A 22,052-nucleotide genomic window follows, 5' to 3' on the forward strand; every position below is an offset into this window, starting at 1 on the left:
TGCCCAGTCATGCTGCTCTCAGACCCATTCCACTCCTAACGCCTTCAGCGAGTGCATCCCAACTGTCACGTCTGCCCTCACCCCTGGAGCCTCACTGTCCTCATGTCAACCGCCCACTGCCCTGACTGTCAAGGACCAGCGTTAGGTCAAGATGCACAGCTGCAGGTCTGGATCCTGCACTTGGCTCCTGGTTGAATGAACCCTCTATGTGGCCCATGTTATCTGAGCAGGACACCAAAGGGCCAGAGGTGGCCAAACTCCCATCCTCGCTGACTTCTCCTGGCAGCTCTGCCCCCTTCACCACAGATCAAGGCTTGTTATCTTAGCCCTGGAAGGCAAGACCCCGTCACAGGGACAGGCAAGTGACATGGAGAGCCCTGAGCAGTGGCCTTCAAGGAGCCCTGGCCAGAGACCCACTGAGGACTCCCCGTGTGGCCCTGCCATGTATGTGACTGTGCCGCCTCACAGATGGGCACCAAAGGGCTTGGTGAAGCCAGGGAGCAGCATGCTTCCTCCCGGCCAAGGTTCCAAACCAGGACAGCCACACCACGGAGTGCCCAGCAGTGAAGATCCCGCAGACCCGGGACGCCTCCCCGCCCAAGGCCGCCCTCAGGAGCGTGTAAAGCAGCGCAGCGCTGAACCCAGTGCCAGCACCAGCACGGTCCCTCCTTGGCTTCTCATGGGCCCAGGAGCTGATTCAGACTCACACTGATAATGCTGCAACAGCCGGTGAGTCCGCACGTCCCACACCTTCACTGTGTTGTCCATGCCGGCCGCAGCAATGCAGGTACCGCTGGGGTGGAAGTCCACGTAGGTGACAAAGCTGGAAAGACAGGGACCACTGTGCACCACGGGAGGCCTGCCTGGTCTTGGGATGGACCCAAAGTGTCCAGAACAGTCCACCCCTGCATGTCTGCTTATGCTGCTCTCTGAGCACAGAACATCCCCTCCCAGCCCTGCTCTTCACTTGGTCAAAGGGAAACAAGCAGACTGTGAGAGCAGACGCCCAGTCAGCTAAGGTGGCCCAGCAGGAACCGAGCACCACCAGCAGGAGCCGAGCACCACCACCAGTTTTTAAACCCAAGTAGAGAAAGCTGTCTTCAGACCCCAGGCTAGCCAGGCTGTGCCGGGGGTTTTCAGAGCTGGAGCTGGTACCCTTGCCAGGGCCGGCTACAGGGCAGGTCCTACCAGCTGAAGTTCAGGTGAGACAGTCCAGCAGGGCACAGGGCCGCTGGCCCACCTGGCTTAAGGAGACAGGCCTAAGGCCTCCAATGCACACCTACTTGATACTCAGGCTAGTACCAGGCATGCACTCAGGAGGAGCCCTTGCCTGTGGCTCCCAGCCTAAGGAGGGAGGGATCCACTGAGAGTCCTGGAACAGGTGAAGCCCTCCTCCAGTGCAGCTCCTCCCTCACTGGATGAGGCCTTCACTCCTAAAGGCACCACCACAGCTAACACACCTAAGGAGCTTCAAAACGCACCTGGGGGACCCAGGTCAATGGCTCACAGACACACGGTACAATTCGGAGAACTAGGAAGTGAAGAAGTGCGGGGCTTGAGGCTGAGCATCCCCCCCGCCACTTTGTGGGATGGAGTCGGGGCCGAACTGCCCACCCAAATAAAGATGCAGAGGTACACAACAGGGAGCTGCAGAGGGAAGCTTGCTGGGGGCCTCAGGGCACTGGCCCTGAGGGTCACTGGGCCTCCCCATGCCGGGTCTGTGCTCTGTACTGGGGCAGCTGCATGAGGCTGGAGCTGGGACTCACCCGCCATGCTCACAGTAGGAGTGGACACACTCCCGGCTGCTTCTGTCCCACAGCTTGACAGTCTTGTCATCACTGGCAGACACGATGAGCCGCCCATCAGGGGAGAACCTGAGCCAGACAGGGCACAAGTCACACTGCCGGTTAACAGATGTCCTGGGCACCACACACCATCTTCCACGGCCGTCCTTCCCTGCACGCCTGCCACAGGGCCCAGGAACTGCCTGGGGTTACATGCCCTGCTCGGACCCCGAGTGTGTCTGCACAAGGAGCTTCCACCCTGTGAGACAGACACGAAGAGCGCCTATCTCCCAGCAAGCACAGAGTGGCACGACGTACACACAGCTCCAGCACTGGTGCCCATGGCGCTATGATTGTGTGACCATGGAGAAAAGTCCCCTTGAGTGTCATTAGCTTGCTCCCAGGTCCTGCAGGAGAGCCAAAGCACCATCTGCCACCAAACAGGCATGGAGGTTCCAGGGACCAAAGGCCCAGTGACTGCCGGTTTGCTGGCCTGGCCCCTCTGTTCTCAGCACTCTGATCATGAGACCACAGGGTAAAGGAATGGAGGTGCCCTAGAGAACAAGTCACTTAGAGGCCCCCAGAACATGGCCTGGCAGTCCCGAGCTGACCCCCGGGGACTTCCCGGCAGCCTCTGGCCACACCCAAACCCTTCCTCTGGAGCACAGGATGGGACACGTGAGCAGGCTCTGTTGGAAAGAACCGAACAGGCCAGAGGTGTCCAAAAGGCCCCGGGCCACCTGTCCCAGCCGCACAGCACCCACTCCCACACCAAGTGGAGGGCCAGCAGCCACGCCATGCCCCTTCAAAGCCCAGACTGCAACTGGCTGCTCTGGAGCCAAATTCAATGCTGGGAAGAGCAGCCCAAGGGAAAGCAGGCAAGCCTGCCCGGTGCTTTCACACGTCGGCCCGGTGAAGTGTCTCAACAGCACACGCAGCCGGAACCAGGACCGGCTCCATCTTCGCAGACGAGGAAATCGGACTCAGGAACACTGAAGAGCAGCTACATAACTTGCCGAGAGGCCACAGCTGGCACTCAGCAGCCCCCCAGCGCCCCACGCCCAGGTCCCCCCAGAGGTCTCCAGGCAGGGCCAGGCTCACCTGGCACAGCGGACCCAGTTGATGTGCTGGCTCAAGGAGAACAGAAACCTCTGGCGGTGAGTTGACCACACCTTGACAGTCTTGTCATCAGAGGCCGTCACGAGGGACTGGCCGTCACTGCAGAAGTGGACGCTCCTCACAGTGGCCGTGTGGGCACGGAACACAGTCGACTCACCTTTGCTGTGAGGAGAGGCAGCCAGGTCAGGGACTCCTGCTGGGAACGAGCAGGTCCCTCGAAGCTCTGCCTACCCTCAGGCAGCCTCCCGGAGCCAGCCCAGGCCTCCACAGGAGAGGCCAACGCCCCCCCCAGCCCACCCGTGTGCAAGCAAGAATGGCTGAGGGCCTCCCAGGGGGCTCTCTCCTGACCCTGGCAGGGGACCCCAGCTGAAGCCCTAGCCGAGGCTCCAGCCCCTGACGACACCTCCTTGGACCAGGATAGATGTCCCACTGGGACCAGTCCAGAGCCAGGACAGAGGACGTGGGTGCAGGCAGCTCTGGCACCAGGATCACAGACTCCAGCGAGCCCCTCAAAGGCTGAAACTCACACGTTGGGTACCCAGATGCGGACGGTCTTGTCACGGGAGCCTGAAGCGAGCAGGTGTCCCGAGGGGGAGAAGTTCACACAGGTGACGGCGTCCTTGTGGCCAGCGAAGCGGTAGGCCCGTGACTGGGGCTTCATGTGCCAGACCATGAGGCACGAGTCCATGGAGCCACTGGCTGAGGAGAGCGGGGGATGCTTTGACCTTCGGCTCCGGTGGGGCCCGAGCCAGGACGCTGGGGCCGAAGGGGGAGCAGCAGGTCCAGCTCCACCTTGCTCAGAGCCCACAAAAAGGGCAGCCCACCCTTGCAGGGACAGCCACGGGGAGCTGGAGAGCCCGCGGCCGCAGTTCTCCAAGCAGCAGGCCCACACAGGACCCAGCCATAAAGGGGCCCTTCACGTGCCAGTCCTGGGTTCAACCCAGGGCTCCAAAAACCTCCTCCCCATGGGGCTGAGGTGACCCCCGGACACACCACAAGGGTACTAGAGAGCAAGTCCCCCCGACACTGGAGAGCCAGGCCACCCAATGGGCCTTTGAGCATGCAGAGGGCCCAAAGGAGGTCCTCAAAACAAATGGTAAAGGACTTCCGCTTCCCTAACCTGCAGCCTATGATGAGGCCAGTCGTCTGGCAGGACTTTGATGACAGGACGAAGGGCTGAGCCTCCACTGTGGGAACAGGAAAGCTGTGGCACAAAGCAGTGCATGGACTCCCAGGCGACCAGGCAAGGCGGCACTGAGCAGGAGCACGGGGCCCAGCTCAGGTCTACAACCAGGTGTGCTGCGTCACTGGGGGCAGCTCAAGGAAGGGATGGGCGTTGGGGCCCAGCAAGTGGAGCCACCATCTGAGACACCCACAATCCCACACCCCAGTGCCATGAGTTCCAGTTCCTTCATTTCCAATCTGGCTTCCTGCAAGTGCATCCCGAGAGGCAGCGGAAGATGGCTCAAGTGCTTGGGGCCCTGCCCCTATGTGGGAGACCTGGATGGAGTCCTGGGCTCTTGGCTCCAGCCTGGCCCAGTTCCTGCTATTGTGGGCATTTAATAAGTAAACCAGCAGAAGTAAACCAAAAGACAGCGCTCTCTCTCTCTCTGTTGCTCTGCCTTTCAAGTAGATTAAAACCAATCAAACAATAAATAATTAAAAAAAAAAAAAAAAGACTTGGGGGCTGGCATTCTGACACAACAGGTAAAGCCACCATCTGTGAGCCAGCATCCATTCGTGTGCCAGTTTGAGTCCCGGCTGCTCTACTTCCAATTCAGCTCCCTGCTAATGTGCCTAGGAAAGCAGCAGAAAATGGCCCAAGTACTTGGGCCCCTGCAGCCATGCGGGAGACCCAGAAGAAGCTCCTGACTCCTGGCTTCAGTCTGGCCAAGAGCTGGCTGTTGCAGCCATTTGGGAAGTGAACCAGCGGATAAAAGATCTCTCTGTGTCTCTCTCTCCCTCTCTAATTCTGCCTTTCAAATAAATTTTAACATCTTAAAAAAACAAAAACCTCAAGGGAAAGGGGCCGCTGCTCAGGGCCCACTCCACAGGACAGACTCAAGAGGCAGCTGAGCCTGGCAAGCCCCTAACCTCATACTCCAGTGCACACGGAGGCCAGCACCCAGAGAGCCGGCAGGTGGAAGCACAGTGCAGGTGTACGCAAAGCACCTGCACCTTGGCCACACTCTGCTCCCCCCACACCACGTTTCCCAGCTAGGAGCTCGGCCTGCACAGCTCAGAGCCTGGCTCCTGTCTGGGGTGAGACGCCTCCTCTTACCCAGCTGCTTCATGTTGGGACTGAAGTCCACACAGGTAACTGCATCTCGGTGGCCCTTAAAATGCCTCTCCAGCGAGGGGTCCTCCTGGGGGAGAGCCAGCGTCTGTGTGAGAAGCCTAGGTGAGGAAGGGGCTTCCCTGGGGCCAAGACTCTTCCACAACAGTCAGGAGGGGTTAAAATGCTCAAGGTGTGACCTTGCAGACAGCTAAAAACCTTTAGAGTAACCAGTTCAGCAAGGCTGTAGGATACAAAATTAATACAGAAAAACCAACTGTATTTCTTTACATACACTAGCAATGAGTAATCCAAAAAAATAAAACAATACCATCACAATACAAGAAAAACATTCAGCAGTAATTTAACAAGGAAAAGCACAAGATTCATACAGTGAAAACTATAAAACTTGGCCGAGGGGCCGGCGCTGTGGTGCAAGAGATTAAGCTGTGGCCTACAGTGCTGACATCCCATATGGGCACGGGTTCCAGTCCCTGCTGCTCCACTTCCAACCCAGCTCTCTGTTAATGCGCCTGGGAGGGCAAAATAGTTGGGTCTCTATCACCCTGATGGGAGACTGGGATGGAGTTCCAGGCTGCTGCCTTTGGCCTGGACCAATCCCAGCCACTGTGGACATTTGGGAAGTGAACCACAGGATGGAAGATCTCTGTCACTCTGCCTGTCACATAAATACATAAATCAATCTTTAAAATCTTTTCACAAGGCCGGCACCGTGGCTTAACAGGCTAATCCTCCGCCTTGCGGCGCTGGCACACCGGGTTCTAGTCCTGGTTGGGGCGCCAGATTCTATCCCGGTTGCCCCTCTTCCAGGCCAGCTCTCTTCTATGGCCCGGGAAGGCAGTGGAGGATGGCCCAAGTCCTTGGGCCCTGCACCTGCATGGGAGACCAGGATAAGCACCTGGCTCCTGGCTTCGGATCACTGCGATGCGCCAGCCATTGGAGGGTGAACCAACGGCAAAAAGGAAGACCTTTCTCTCTCTCTCTCACTATCCACTCTGCCTGTAAAAAAAAAAAATATATATATATATATATAAAATTTTTAAATTAAAAAAAATCTTTTCACAAAAAAAAGCTATACACAAAAAAAATAACTATACACAAATGTTCACAGCAGCATCGTTCATACTAGCCCAAGTGCCCATCAGCAGGCGACTGAACCAATCAAGCGTGGGACGGGATGGAATATCGCTCAGTCTCCAACAACAGCCAGGCCCTGAGTGGGGCTGCCACCGTGTGAGCCTGAAAACACACCACTGAGTGAAAGATGCCAGACGCGAAGGCCCTGCTTCCACTCCATCTGTCGCAGCTGAATCCTCAGAGACAGAAAGGAGACTAGCGGTGGTCAGGAGCTGCGGAGAGGGCGTCGCGGGAAGGAAAGTGACTGCCACGGAGCTCGGGGCTTCTCCAGCACCACACAGTGAAGATGGCGGTACGACACCATGCGTGTACTCAAGCACTGCCTTGTATACTTTCTTTTTTTATTATTTATTTTTTATTTTTATTTTATTTTATATATATATTTTTTTGACAGGCAGAGTGGACAGTGAGAGAGAGACAGAGAGAAAGGTCTTCCTTTGCCGTTGGTTCACCCTCCAATGGCCGCCGCGGCCAGCACGCTGTGGCCGGCACACCGCACTGATCCGAAGCCAGAAGCCAGGTGCTTCTCCTGGTCTCCCATGGGGTGCAGGGCCCAAGCACTTGGGCCATCCTCCACTGCACTCCCGGGCCACAGCAGAGAGCTGGCCTGGAAGAGTGGCAACCAGGACAGAATCCGGTGCCCCGACTGGGACTAGAACCCGGTGTGCCAGCACCGCAGGTGGAGGATTAGCCTATTGAGCCACGGCGCCGGCCTGTATACTTTCAAACCTGAGTTTTACGGCACATGGGTAGTAACTCAAGAAAATCATTTTTTTAAAAAAGCCTAGAGGGGCCAGCACTGTGGTATAGTGGACCAAGCCTCCGCTTACAGCGCTGGCATTTCAAATGGGCACCAGTTCGAGTCCTGGCTATTCCTCTTCCAATCAGCTCCCTGCTTATGACCTGGGAAAGGAGTAGAAGATGGCCCAACTGCTTGAGCCCCTGCATCCACGTGGGAGACCAGGAGAAAGCTCCTGGCTCCTGACTTTGAATCAGCCCAGCTCCGGACATTGCAGCCATCTGAGGAATGAATCAGAGGATGGAAGATCTCTCTCCATCTCTCCCTCTCTCTGTAACTCTGCCTCTCAAACAAATAAATAAATCTTTAAAAGAAAAAAGAATGTCTAAAGACAGAAAATGAGAGCCTTTTAGCACCTCCCACCCCAAGAATTGGATCTTACACACTTGCACCTACTTGGACCAGCCAGGAAGCTGGACAGGCTGGGGGTGGTGGCACAATCTACCCACCATCAGAGAAACAAACAATAGGGCCTTGGGGAGACAATGGAGAGGCTATTCCAGGGACACTACCAGCCAGCAGTGGCTTGTGTCTCAGCACATGAAGGATCAGACGTGCCCCCAGCCCAAGCATGAGAAACCTCTAAGAAGCATCTGGGGTGGTCCAGGGAGCCCAGCGAAGACTCCTCTTGGGAAACAAAGTCCCTGACACAGAACAAAGCCACCACGGCTCCACAGGGCTGAAGCACAAAGGCCCCAGGCAGCCCTGTGCAAGCTCCACCCGCTGAAACACCTGGCATGAGTCCCCTTTCAACAGCAGAGGGAGTGGCAGCGGGTGAAGGGCCTCCAACAGAACCACAGCGGCTCCATTCCGCCTCCTGCCCTCCCCAGAGCCTCTCTGAACACGGGTAAGAGAGCTCACCTCTCGGCTCACGGGCAGAGCCAAGTTCATCCGCCCGTCAAGTCTCCCTCTGCAGCAACCTGCCCGCCAGGCTTCCTCTCCCCCAAGGTGGTTTATATATGGGGTCGACGTAGTAAGAGCATCCGATTAGAAGTCAACAGGTCTGGATCCTACTCTGAGCCCTCTACCAAGTCTTTGGACGCTTAAGGGAGCTACAGGCTACTACCCAGCCAGAGGGCAGGCCCATCTGAAGACCTCTCTCAGCAAGACCGGCTCTGGAGAGCTCCTCTGTGGTCATACTGCAGGCCTGGGCCGTCCCACGCACCCCAAGAGCCAGCTGTCCACACCCGCGGAGGTGGAGAGCACCTTCAACAACACTCCATCCAGCCGCCCGGCCCCGGATCACACCGGAGTCGAGCCTCGCGAAGATGCAGACCCTGGAGGCAGGGCTTCTGTTCGCTCCAGAGCCCGGCACAGGGCCCCCGGTAGGTGCCCACCCAGCGCCCCCGCAGACGGTAAACAGACTGGAGAAGATCGTCCCGGAACCCGGCCCCCCTCTCGCAGTCGTCGCTCCGGCAGGCCAGGCTCCCAACAGCCTGGAGTGGAGACGAAGGACCGGGCGGTCGCTAGCGGGGACTCACCAGGCTGGGCGCGGCCATGGCAGGGCTGGCGCGGCCGCCGGCGCCGGAGAAGCCGGAGGCGGAGTGCTAGGCCGTTGCGGCCGGTTCAGTTTCCGCGCCCCCAACCGCCGCCAATAGCAACGCCTGGCGCGTCGCAGCGCCCCGCCCACCGCAATTAAAGGGGAAGCCCCTCAGCTTCTTGGCCCCTGACGCAACTAGAACTGTAACGCTGGAACCACGGCCTCAGAAACCAGGCCAGGAAACCCCCGGACGCTGCCACCAAATGCCTCTGTCCGCCGCCACTCATTCCTCCTGAAAAGTTAAAAGGCCCAGGACGAGGGTTCTCCCCACCGGCCTGGCGCCCGGATGACGTAAGGGAGCGCAGTCTTCTGGGAAATGTAGTTCCGAAGCCGCCCCGCGCCCTCGTGTGTGGAGGAAGGTGGAAACACATTTCCCAAGATGCCGTGGGGGCGAGCGGGGTTTACTACTCCGAGCGCGGGCCGAAGGATCCCGGAAGTGGATGACTGGCGTGGGCCTGTGTCTGTGTGGCTTTAAAGCGCTTCTTGCCTCGCGGCCGGGTTTTCACGCGAGAAATTGCGATCCAATTACTCGCCCCTATGGAACTCTAAGTGGTTCACTCCTCCGAACGTGAAGGACTCCTGTCATCCAAAAGAACGCGAATCACCGGAAATCGCAACTATAGGGTGGAGAGGTCTGGATTCAGGTCTCAGTTCTCGCCCCAGTTCCTTGTATGAGCTCAGAGGAAAACGCCTCTGCTGTGTGGGCCCGCCTTCCCTTTTGTAATCCGGGAGAGTGGTGCAGCCGGGCAAGCGGCCTTCACCCTGAAAAGCTGTTGTAAATTATACTTCTGGGGGCCGGCGCTGTAGCGGAGTAGGTAAAGCCACCACCTGCGCCGCCAGGTTCCACCAGGTGCCGCCGGGTTCAGGTCTTCGCTGCTCCACTTCCGATCCAGCTCTCTGCTGTGGCCCGGGAAAGCAGTGGAAGATGGCCCAAGTGCTTGGGCTCCTGCACCCGCGTGGGAGTCCTGGATATAGCTCCTGGCTCCTGGCTTTGGTCTGGCCCAGCCCTGACTGTTGTGGCCATTTGGGGAGTGAACCAATGGATGAACAATCTCTCTCTCTCTCTCTCTCTCTCTCTCTCTCTCTCTGTGTGTGTGTCTCTGTCTCTCTCACCTCTGCCTTTCAAATAAATAAAATAAATCTTAAAAATAGATGAATAACAGCCGGCACCGCGGCTTACTAGGCTAATCCTCCGCCTGCGGCGCTGGCACACCGGGTTCTAGTCCCGGTCTGGGCACCGGATTCTGTCCTGGTTGCTCCTCTTCCAGGCCAGCTCTCTGCTGTGGCCCGGGAGTGCAGTGGAGGATGGCCCAAGTGCTTGGGCCCTGCACCCCATGGGAGACCAGGATAAGCACCTGGCTCCTGCCATCAGAACAGCGCGGTGCGCCAGCCGCAGCACGCCTACCGCGGTGGCCATTGGAGGGTGAACCAACGGTAAAAATGAAGACCTTTCTCTCTGTCTCCCTCTACTGTCCACTCTGCCTGTCAAAAAATAAAATAATAAAATAGATGGATAAATAAATTACACTTCTAAAAAGGAGACAGTCCCAGGACCTGGCCACCAGGGGTCGTCCTTTCTCGCCGAACTGTCCCTTGATCTTTCCTCTACTCTGCCTCACGATGGACTTATTCCCAATCTACAATTGGCCTGAGCCGGATGTTTTGCAAGATTCAGGAATCTTCCATCACCTCTCCAGGCCAACTTGTCAAGACTCCAACACTGATTAGAATCTGGCCATGCTCTGAGGTTATCACTACTGGAACCAGAGACTGTGTGTCCCTGGGTCTGCAATTCTGGGCAGGTTCAATAAACTCTGAAACCAATACATGAAGGGAGCTGGCATTCAGACCTGGAACAGCCAAAACAGGAAAGCAGATACCATTTAATCCCTTCTACTCTGTGATGTGGCATTGAACTGGTTCCTTTATGTTGGAGATTTAACTTAGACACTGAAGTCCTTGAAACAAGTGTAGTTGTTCACTCACACTGAAACTTCAATACTGTTCAGTTCTCAAGACTTCCCACCAACATCCACATTTTCCTGGTTGTTCTGTTGCCTGCCAGCCAAACACTGGGGTGGGAGTGGGCATTACGGAATAAATGAAGACTGGCACGTATTGTGCAGCAGCTCTACTTCTGATCCAGCTTCCTGCCGACAATGTCTAGGAAGGCAGCAGAGGAAGACCAACCACCTGGGCCACCGCCACTCATGTAGGAGACCTGGATGGAGTTCCTGGCTCCTGGCTTCAGCCTGGCCCACACTTAGCTGTGGCGGCCATTTGGAGAATGAGTCAGCACATGAAAAAAAAGCTCGCTCGCTCTCGCTCTCTCTCTCTCTCTCTCGCCCTCTCTCTCTCTCCCTCTTTCCCTCCCTCCCTCTCTCTCTCCCTTTCTTTCTGTTGCTCTGCCTTTCAAGTAAATAATTCTTTTTATTAAACAAAAACAATAAATAAAACAGAAAAACCTGACCGTTAAACTAGAGAATTTTGTTATTGTTGTTAGGTAGTGTTTCGGGTTTTAGCTATGGAATACCATTGGCCTACAGAAGCTTGTACCGTAGAAAACTGAATTTATGGGTCCAGTGCTGTGGCACAGTGGGTTAAAGCCCCGGTCTGCAGTGCCAGCATCCCATATGGGCGTCGGTTTGAGTCCTGGCTGCTCCACTTCCCATCCAGCTCTCTGCTATGGCCTGGGAAAGCAGTAGAGGATGACTCAAGTCCTTGGGCCCCTGCACCCACATGGGAGACCTGGAGGAAGCTCTAGGTTCCTGGCTTTGGACTGGTCCAGCTCCGGCCACTGTGGTCATTTGGGGGGTGAACCAGCGGATGGAAGATCTCTCTCTGTCTCTCTCTGTCTCTGCCTCTCTCTAACTCTGCCTTTCAAATAAACAAATAAATCTTAAAAAGAAAAGAAAACTGAATTTAGAGAAACTATGTAAAATGCTTCTCAAATGCCAAGTTTGTGACTGGGAGATTTGTCAGGGGGCTGGAGGAGAACTCTTCAAACTTCCCTACAGCAGGGAGGTCTGTGTCCTGGTACGAAGCCCACAGGCAAGTTCCCCTGCAAGAGCCTCTCAGGGGACCCAGCACTGCGGTACAGAGGACTGAGCCTCTGCCTGCAGCACCGGCATCCCATATGGGCGCTGGTTCAAGTCCTGGCTGCTCCACTTCCCATCCAGCTCTCTGCTATGGCCTGGGACAGCAGTAGAAGATGGCCCAAGTCCTTGAGCCCCTGCACCCATGTGGGAGACCCAGAAGAAGCTCCTGGCTCCTGGCTTTGGATCAGCGTGGCTCCGGCCATTGTGGCCATCTGGGGAGTGAACCAGCAGATGGAAGACCGCTCTCTCTCTCTGCCTCTGCCTCTCTGTAACTCTGCCTTTCAAATAAATACAATAAAATTATTATAAAATACTAAAATAAATTATAAAATATTTTAAAATACAATAAAAATGCATTTTTAAAAATTGTCATCCTATCACCACTCTCCAACCCATTTCCCAAGGCCACCCAAGGGTAGGACAGAGAAAGAAGCTGGAAAGACAGGGTTCACACCCGCTACCCTAGCTCGGCTCAGCCTACACCTGGAAAGCCCCATGTGTCACCAGTCAGCCTTGCACCTGCTAGTGGCCTGCTCAGGGCTTTCCCAGGGTCAGGCAGATCTGGGGATGAGTCCGGGCCCTGCCCCTTGCCACCTCCGAGCTGGGTGAGCTAGCAGGAATCACACCACCTCTTCCAACCTCCGTGTTCTCAATTATAACATAATTGTAATGATATGCCTGCCTACCACGATGGGGGAGGGGAGAGTCCATGAGCTTTCATTTCATGTCAGAGCTTGATGTTGAGCTGTCACACAGAAGCATGTGACTTCACACGTCCTCTACTCCAACAACCTGGTCAGCACTTGTCTGCCTCTGCTCCGCTCACTGTCCCCCAGCTCTCTCTGCCCAGCCCTACCGGCCTCCACCCTGTGTCTTGAAGAGCGATGGCTCTTGCACTGGCTATTGTGCCGGTGTCCACGTGGCTCGATCCATCACCAGGGCTGTGCTCAGATGTCACCTTCTCTGTAACCTCCCCTGACCCCCTACTTAAAATGCCATCCAGCCCTCCCTCTCTCTGCTTCACTTTCCTCCGGTGACTTGTTGTGTTGTGTTCTACCGAAGGGAAGCTCCAGGGGACAGCCGTGACCGTGCCCCCACACCCAGCAGGGGCTGACACAGCGGTGGTGCCATAAATATTTGCCGAATAAATAGATGAATCATGGCCAGATAGCACATACAATGTCATCGGGTCTGCAATGGGCAGAGCCGGTTCTCGGCTGGACAGGTTGGGGAGGGACAAGTGTAATTAGGACATCTGAGCCATGAGCATGAATGGGGCCCACGTGCAGGCAGGAGAGGGAAGGAGAGGCAAGCTGGGTGCTGGGTGCTGGGGACAGACTGGGCAAAGATCTGAGATGGGACGGAACACGGGTGTCCAAGGAACAGAGAAAGAAAGATAGGCCAGGAGAGAGCCAGAGCGTCAGGCTGCAGGTGCAGACAAGGTCCCTGGAGACCGGTCTCAAAGTGGCCCCATGTGCCTTCTTAGGGGTGGGACGAGTCAAAAGAGACCTCCTAGGGCTATGGTACCAGGTCCCCCTTTTGTGGGAGTGACCCCTGCAAAGTGCCCTGCCCAGGGAGTCCCCCAGCAATTCTGGACCTCAGTGGCACCCACAGTTGGAAGTGTCCGCTCCCTGTAATGGCAGCCCACAGCAGGGGGTGAGGAGAACACCAAAGAGATGTCAGTCCTCAGCCAGCGCAGCCCCTCCATGGCAACGGCCACTCTGGTAAAAAGCACCCCCCACTGGGGACACCGGGGACTCCCTCTGGCTAAGCATCCAGCACAGGCCTGTCCTTCCTCCTGGCACAGTACTGGCATGACGGGGGCTGCCGCGTGATGCCTGGACACAGTGGTGTCAGTGGACCCGGGGCCCCAGGAAGAGTTTCCGGGAAGCACGGAGACCAAGCGCACATGTGAGCGGGCGGCAGGGAGCACCCCCCACACGAGGCCTCCACTCCAGGCTCGGAGCCCTCCCCAGTGATACGGAACACGGAGCTTCAGAGCAGCTGTCCTCGGCCCCGGCTGCCATCGGGACCTCGGCAGGTGCAGGCCGGGCATCAGCTGAGTGCAGTCAGCAGCCAAGGCTGCGAACCGTGGCTCTGGACCAGCGTTAAAGAGCTGTGATGGTAGAAATGCTTCATCGGCACTGTCCACTGTGGTAGCCCTGGTCACACAGGATTAGCACAAACGTTTCAAATGTAGGGGACAGAATCTTCACATTTCCTTCCATCTACATGTAAACAGCTGTATGTGGCCAGCGGCTACCATATTGGCCAGTGTAGCTCTAGACTGGACGGGCTCTGAGGCCTTGGCGTTCAGTCTCCTGGTGAGGACACGGGGGAGCGAGGGGCATGGTACCCAGTCCAAGGTAGCCATGGCAACTCTTTGTCCAGTGTCCACTGCCAGCTGAGGATGTGTGTGTGCTGGGGGCAGGGGGGTGGAGATGCTAGCCCAACCTCAGGGACCTGGAGTGTGGCCGCAGGATGCAGGCCACAGTTGCAGTGCCCCGTAGCAGGGCTTTGCTGTGTGCCCAGAGCATTTCAGGATGGGAAGACACATGGAGCCGACGCCTAAGAGGTCAGAGAAGAAGGGATTCCCCTCTGCCACGGAGCACTGCATCAGAGCTCAGAGCTGGCCCGGAACAGTGCCAGCAACACAATAAACGACGACTTCCACTTCCTGCAGAGTCACCGGACACCAATGCCACACAAAGTCTTAACCACAACCGCAGGAGCAGGACAGAATTGTACCCATTTTACTGGTAGAGAAACTGAGGCACAGCATTCGTAAGTGAGCAGTCAGGATTAAAATCCAAGTCCGTCTACCTGCAAAGCTGGGCACTCGCTCCTAATGCAGCCAAAAAATACATACCCCCAAAAAAGTTCAGGACTTAAAAGGGTCTCGGCCGGCGCTGCGGCTCACTAGGCTAATCCTCCGCCTGCAGTGCCGGCACACAGGGTTCTAGTCCCGGTCAGGGTGCCGGATTCTGTCCCGGTTGCTCCTCTTCCAGTCCAGCTCCCTGCTGTGGCCCGGGAGTGCAGTGGAGGATGGCCCAAGTGCTTGGGCCCTGTACCCCATGGGAGACCAGGAGGAAGCACCTGGCTCCTGGCTTCGGATCGGCGCAGCGCCGGCCGTAGCGGCCATTTGGGGGGTGAACCAATGGAAGGAAGACCTTTCTCTTTGTCTCTCTGTCTCTCTCTCACTGTCTAACTCTGCCTGTCAAAAAAAAAAGGGGGGGAGGTCCTCAAGACTTCTACCTCCTACAGCAAAAACGAGGACCGGAAGAGTCTTGCAGTGGCCAGCCCCACACTGTAAAGTCCTTTATTGCTTCATAGCTAATCTTAAACAAATGAGTTTATTTCTACTCTGTAGTTCAAAAAATTCTTTTAAGCCTCAGATTAAAAAAAAAAAGTTTATTTATTTTTCATCTACTGGAAAGGCAGAGTGACAGGAAAAGAGAGAGATCTTTCGTCCACTGGCTCACTCACCAAATGGCTGAAACAGTCAGGTCTGACTCCATTAGGGTCTCCCAAGTGGGTGGCAGAGGCCCAAGCACTTGAGCCATCACCTGCAGCCTCCCAGATGCAAATCCAGAATAACGTCTCGGCACTTGCTATGGGATGCAGGCGTCCTGCTGCACCACGATGGCCACCCCCAGGTTAATGTTTTAATGACAGACCAGTGAAGTCCAAGTCAGGAAGATGCCTCTGTTTATGTTCCAGTGATTTCATGTCCCGCCCCCTTCACCATCCATCAGATTGAGAGACAAGGATGGAGAAGGGTCACTCAGCTGGCCATCAACAGGGCAAGTAGTCAGGGTCATGCCCAGGCAGCCAAGGGCACAGGTCTGCAGAATCCAGAGAAGAGCTGTTTAAATTCGGATCCCCAGGCCTGCCATCGAGTCTGGTCTGCAGGCCAGGAGGTGGGGGGCCAGGAACCTGCGCTGGCAGCAAGCCCCTCTGGTGATTCTGATGTGGAGGTCCTGGGAGAAAGGACAGCCCCACTCTGCCCTCCCTGGCACGCAGCTGCAGGGCACACACACTGGTAGAATCTGACCACCCCCTTCTGATCCCACAAGAAGCCCCTCCCTGAGTCCATGGCTGAGGAAGGTGGCAGGGACGCTCTGTGCTCAGGCCCGCTGACCCCGGGGGCTGCATTCTTCAGGCACATACATACTGGTGACCTGTTTCTGTGCCAAGTCAGGGACGTATGTCCAGCACCCACCAGTGGCCAGCAGGGCACAGTCCCCACCCTCAGGGAGCTCATGGCGATAGAAGAGGTAGGAGGTGACCCCACACCACATAAATAGAGGGAGAGGGGCCAGGGCAGGAAGGGGTGTCTCCAGGAGGTGATGATCAGCTGAGGCCTGAGCATTCCCAGTCCAGCAAAGTGCTGACCTCAGGCAAGAGCTGGAGCAGCAGGCGAACAGGCAGGGCAAAGGCCCCAAGGAGGCCTGGCGCGTGGCTCGTGAGAGGGGCAGCCAGGAGGCCGGATGGAAGAGAAGACAAAGAGGCCTGGCTAGGCTTGCCTCCCAACTGCTTCCTCCAGGAAGTCCCCCGAATACATCCATCTGCTAAAGTCAAGGTTACCTGTGGTTGGGAAAAAGGAAACCTGAAATGCATTCCCAGAGCAAGTTGTGTCAGAGCTGCCTGAACTTGCTGTTTGCTGTCCCCCGTCAGGGGCTCCCTGCTCTCAGAGTACACCGCTGGTGCTAGGCTAGGACTCCAGACAGGACACCCCCTGAACCCCACCTGCTTGGTGGCCCTTCCTCTGCTTCCCTGGGGCAGGTGTTCTGCTGTCAGTCACCTGCCTCCCCTGCTGAGCCAGGCTCGAGTGTGAGTACACACCTGCCACTCCGTACATGCCCGGGAGTCCCAAGGAGCATGACTGTGTACACAGCTGCGCACATCCAGGCACCGCTGCACCTGTGTCTGTGCTGTGCTCATGTGTGCAAGTGTGCTTGTGCCTGTGAGTGTGCACTCAGGGGCCTGTGTGACTGTGGCTGTGACTGTAGAGTGTGCATGTGGGGGGTGTGCCCACGAGAGACTCTGTGCAGGTGCCCGGGCCTGTGTGTCTTAGCTTGGATTCCTCCAGAGGTCAACCCTGAGAACAGCTTCAAGGGCTGTAAGTTCATTTGGGAGTCGATTCTGGGAAACACCAGGAGCAGTGGGCAGTCAGCAGGAGGGAAAGCAGCAGTGATGGGGTGTTAGGAAGTGGCTTGCACCGTGGGTGGCCAGGGCCTGCTGCCACTGGAGAGCTCTGGGACCCGGTATGGAGTGTGCCTGGGGCTTTCCACCTGAGGGGTGAAGGAGGCAGCGGCTTGTCCACCATTCTCAGCAGTCACGTTGAAGCCTGGCACTGCCAGTTGCTCTACACACAGCCCACAGGGTTCTTGGGCAAGGAAAGCCCTCAGGCACGGGGTCTCTGGTACTGGCAGCTGCAAGTCAGGCTCCTGTGTGCAAAACTGACAAGTGGGGGGCCAGCCTTGTGCTGCAGCAGCTTAAGCCACCACCTGCGACACTGGCACCCCCTACTGCAGTGCTGGGTGCCGGTCCTGACTGCTCCGCCGCTGATGCAGTTTCTTGCTAATGTGCCCAGGAGGGCAGCAGAAAACGGCTCAAGTACTTGGGCCTCTGCTGCTCTTGTGGAAGACCAAGATGGAGCTCCTGGCTTCAGCCTGGCCTAGGCCTGGCTGTTGTGGCCATTTGGAGAGTGAACCAACAGGTGGAAGTTCCCGATCTCTCTGTTTCTCCCTCTCTCTGTCCGTTGCTCTGTTTTTCAGATAAATCCATAAATAAATTTTTAAGAAAATATCAAGTGGGAGGGGACTGGCTCAAACTTCAACACAAGCCGCCCGGCCACGTGCCCAAGCTTTGTGGCTGTGCTGGGGCCCTGACATGCCACCTGTGCATGAGACGCAGTGAGCTCTCCTTACACAAACTCCTGGAAAGGTCAGCATGACATCAAGCAAGCTCTGGCCTTGCCGTTCCTCCCTCCCATGACCAGGCTGACTGAGTATCTGCCAAATCGTACCAGCCCTGTGCCAAATTTGGCCAAGGAGATGTACACCTGCTTTGGACAGTAGAGCACCTGCCCTCCGGCCAGTGGAAGCAGCAGGAAGAAGGCCTGGCTGTGCAGAAGAAGCAGGGCCTCCTCTGTTGAGCCTTGCTGCCCACAGGCGCTGGACAGTAGCTGGGAATGGCCTGGAACACCAGGCAATGGAATGTGGCCCCTGCCTGCAGGCAGTGGGGAGCACAGGAAACTGGGGGTGCCAGGAGGGGCTCTGTCAGCTCCCCTTTAGGGGGTGCTCTGCGAGCAGGGCTGGAGGCTGAGTTGTTGGGGAAGGGAGGCTGGAGGTTTTGAAAATGGGCAGAGCTTGGCAGACTGCACAGAGCTCTGTGTGACAGGTGTCTAGCCAGGGGCTAGAGAGGATGTGCCTGGGGCTGTTCCTCTTTGCAGAGGGGTGGCAGCCCGGAGCTGCGGGATAGGACTGAGGTCAGGGGACCCTAGGGGAAGGGGGGGAGCCAGCAGGCCTCGGTGGCAGGGTCTGTTGGCCACTGGACAAAGGGGAAGAGATAGGGGCTGTGGAGAGTGTGTGGCAATGAACTGCGGAGAGTCAAGGGCAGCAGAGGCCACACCAAGGCACTGGGGTGAGACAGGAGGGATCTGCTGAAGGCCTGGTGGGGGAGGGGGCGAGTGTGCAGCTTGGGCCATGGACATGGGGCGGGGGGTGTCGCAGCAGGAGAAGGCGTTCAGCCATAGGAGATGGCATCAGCACACATAGGTGATGTGGGCAGGCAGACAGGATAAACTGATTAGATTTGTAAGCTGGAAGACCACACCTTCACTACACCCACTGTGTGATCTCACGCTCCTTCCTGATCCCACCTGTATGCCCACCTGCCAATCACACTATGTAACCACGCCCCCTTGGAAATGGAGGAAAGGCCTGGAACACGGTGGGCTCTTCCCTTTTTTCCACCCTTTTTCGCCCTTTATTGTCCTTGCTGCCCGTGCCTTTAGGGTGCGTGGTCTCCAGGCCGCCTGTTCCCTGCTCTCCTGCCTGCATGCTAGCTGCACGTGGCTGGCTCCTGGCCTGCTCTCTGCTTGGTATGGACCCAGCTTAGTCTCTGGACCTTTCTTTCTCCCTTAGATAAAGCTCTCACTCTCCTATGTATTTCTCACACTGAATAAAATCCTTAAAACTTACCATGTTGCCTGGTCTATTTGAGCCAGTATTCAGAATTCTCTGAATATGTGGCAAGAGCCCAAAGAGCTTATTATTTTTGGAAAAATTAATAAGCAAAATGGTTTCACAGGGACGCAGCCCAGGCAGCAGGGCAGCACTGGGCTGGGGGGACCAGAATTCCCCAAAGCACAGGTGCAAGTAGAATCCCAGTAAACTGAATAAATCGTAGCTTTAAAAATCAGGGCAGCGGGGGCAGCCGTGGGCAGACTGGCCGACTCTTCCTGTGCGGCTCCACACCCTCACACGTGCACTGTGTGTGGGCCCCTTACACAGTTATGCCCAGAAAGACCGGGACAGGTGCTGCGGGGCTTCGGCCTGCCTGCCCAGCCGAGAGAGGCTCCGCACGCCATGCTGGGTTCCTGGGAGATAGGACTGCCAAAATCGAAGCTTCGATCGTCAGAAAATTCCTTGGACTTTTGCAAGGCCACCGCTGACATCACATACAAATTCACACACAGTCCTTGACATCCAAGGCTGCTCACGCCCACAGCCTTGGCACCCCTGGGGGAAGGCCGCGGGCTGCAGCCAGCGCTGCCATGGCTGCGGAGGGTTTGGGACACAGAATCTCACAGACCCCAGTGGGGACAACAGGCCACCACCAGCACCCTACAGAGGGACAGACCTGAGGCATGTGCACCCCCAGCCCTCCCCTTAATACCTATGTGTCTGAGGGCACAACAGTCCCAGGCTAAACCTCCTTCCCCTGGTTTGCCCACTGGGTCACCCTCGGGCCAGCCAGCAAGGTGAAGCAGGGTGAACTCTCCTGCTCCCAGTCCTCCCCAGCACAGAAGCTTCTGGTTCCTGCTGCAGGACACACCATGAGCTCATCGGGGTCAGCATGAGGCAGTGGGGCCAGCTGAGTTCATCCGCACAGCAATGACCCCTGCGCACCGAGCAGGAACATGCAGTACCTTGGCCAGGCCTGGGAGATAAGGTTGGTGGAGCCAGGGACTGAGCCTGCGGGGCTGCCCAAAGGACTATGTCCTAGCATTCTGGCCTGGACACCTCTACTCCCTCCCCGCAGCCTCCCAGGGCGCCAGATTCAGACCCAAAATCTCCTCTCTGCTTCCTCCTGAGTAAAGGCCCCAGCAGCTCAGGCATGGAGGAGGCCCGCACTCCAGCTCCACTGGGGCCTCCGCCCATATGACAACACTCCCAACACACTCACCCAGGGGCGAGGCCCTGCTTGGTACTGGGGAAGGAGCCCTGGCCTCCTGTGATTGGCAGAGGCCAAGGAGGTGCCCAGGTTCAAGAGTGCAGAGGGAAGCTGGGGGCTGGCCAGGCAGAACAGGGGCCAGTGGTGGGAAGACCTCTTGGGGGAGCAAGGGTCCAAGGCAAGGGAGGGAAAGGATGCCCCTGCCAAAGTCTGGGGAAGGGACATTACAGGCAGAGGGGACAGCAAGAGTAAGGGCCTGTGTGGGGGACTGCTGGGTGAACCGATAGCAAGGCAGGTGCCTCTTGCGGACACCTGTGCGGACCTGAGTGAGACAGAGCCACGGGGGGCCTCGTCGAGGGGACCTCCGTGCAGCTTTGCCTTTAAAGAGATCGCTCTGGCTGCTCCGAGATATGATCGGCTGTATTCCACGGGCGGCCCTGGATTGCAGCACTTGAGAACTGTAGGAATGCAGACCCTCAGGGGCCCTACTCGATCAGGAACCTCGGCCCGGGACGCCAAGACCTGCATGGGAAGGAGCCCGCCCAGGGGGTGCCGGAGAGGCTTGCCACCATTGCACAAGGACTTTGGACACCTCCGGCCCCCACAGAAGAGCGGGCTGTGGTCAGCTGTGACATACTTTACTGGCTCCCGCGCCCACAGCTGAAGCACCCTGGACATACACACCGCCTGTTAAAGGCTCTGCCAAAACCCACAAAAAAGAAGCCGGTTCACCTTTGCTCAGCCTGCGAGATTACATAATGTGCTTTCTCACTGACTTGGCCGTAGAACGCTCGCTTGCAGAGAACACGTTTATAGCCCTCGGCCGCACGGAAGACTATGGCTTCTGGTGCATTTTAGATCCCTTTCTCTGGGCACCTACACTGTGCCTGATATCAAGTGACCACTCCACCACTGCCCTTTGCAGCCATGAATCTCCCCATGGGGACCCTGATTGGGCTTGGGTGGTTTACAAACAGACTGACCTTGCCCCAGGTTCTGGGGGGCATTTGGCCACAACCTCTCATGCATGGACTCCCTGGGCTCCGAGAGGATCCAGAAACAAGAAGGGGAGGAGGAGGGACCAGCACGTTAGGCTTCCTGGAACAACCCACCACCTCTGGCGCTCAGAGTGGCCACCCTGCCTGAACCATAGGCCAAGTCACGAGTCAACTTCTCTAGAAGACTTTCTGCCCCGAGAACCACCCTCTGGGCCCAGATAACGAGTTGCTTGCAGAAGGTGTGGGTGGGTGCCAGGGGTCAGTCCAGCCAGCCCCTTGCATCCAAGCTGGGCAGCCACTCCCTTGGCCTTGCAGATATCCCAGCATCAGAGCTGCCTCAGGGACCCCTTTGAGGCCTCAGGGATAGCTGGACTCTCCTTTACTCCCAAGGAAACTTCCCTGGGGCTCCACTGATGAGCCAGAGACATCTGGTCATGTGGCTCAATTAGAGACTCAGGAGCCACACAGCCTACAAAATACCAGAAGGGCCACAGAATCACATCTGTGCCCATCACAGGTGAGAGAAAAGACTTGGAACCCCCAAGTCCGTGCACTCATTAAAAGGTGTGGAAGCTGGGGCCCATAAAGAAGATGGGTTGCTATGATCTCACAGCTTGAGCACAAAGTCCCAGGGCCCTTTCTAGGGCTACTCCCTGGGCAGTTGGGTACGTCTTGGGGCATACAAGGTCACTGGGACAGCCCTGAGCTGGATGACCATGGAGGAGGCAGCAAAGAAAGGGACAGTCAGGTTCCTGATAGCCCTGACTCCATCAGGGGTGCAGGCGAGGAAAGGGACAATGATACCACCCCCAAGGGACTAAGGCAGTACTTGGGTGGAGGTGGGTGGCATGCTAGAGGTGGGGGTGAAGCAGCCCAAC

At 56.9% G+C, this 22,052-nt stretch overlaps 1 protein-coding gene across 5 annotated transcripts in view; it reads right to left on the minus strand.

The window, feature by feature from the left end:
- The window catches only part of POC1A (POC1 centriolar protein A), a 77,103-nt gene extending 68,385 nt beyond the window's left edge, over positions 1-8,718 (minus strand). For 2 of the 5 annotated variants that reach the window (XM_062201019.1, XM_062201018.1), the window contains exons 1-6: positions 8,617-8,703; positions 5,185-5,287; positions 3,431-3,602; positions 2,886-3,065; positions 1,767-1,874; positions 708-823 (exon numbers count right to left, since the gene is read on the minus strand). In XM_062201019.1, the coding sequence (XP_062057003.1) occupies positions 708-823; positions 1,767-1,874; positions 2,886-3,065; positions 3,431-3,602; positions 5,185-5,287; positions 8,617-8,634 (697 nt within the window). In that variant the 5' untranslated portion in view covers positions 8,635-8,703. Of the gene's footprint in view, positions 1-707; positions 824-1,766; positions 1,875-2,885; positions 3,066-3,430; positions 3,603-5,184; positions 5,288-8,616 lie in introns of all 5 variants that reach the window. The other 3 variants (XM_062201016.1, XM_062201017.1, XM_062201015.1) reach the window with 3 other exon arrangements.
- Positions 8,719-22,052: the final 13,334 nt, after the last annotated feature.

The sequence above is a fragment of the Lepus europaeus genome, chromosome 9, assembly GCF_033115175.1.
Source record: "Lepus europaeus isolate LE1 chromosome 9, mLepTim1.pri, whole genome shotgun sequence".
Taxonomy (NCBI): domain Eukaryota; kingdom Metazoa; phylum Chordata; class Mammalia; order Lagomorpha; family Leporidae; genus Lepus; species Lepus europaeus.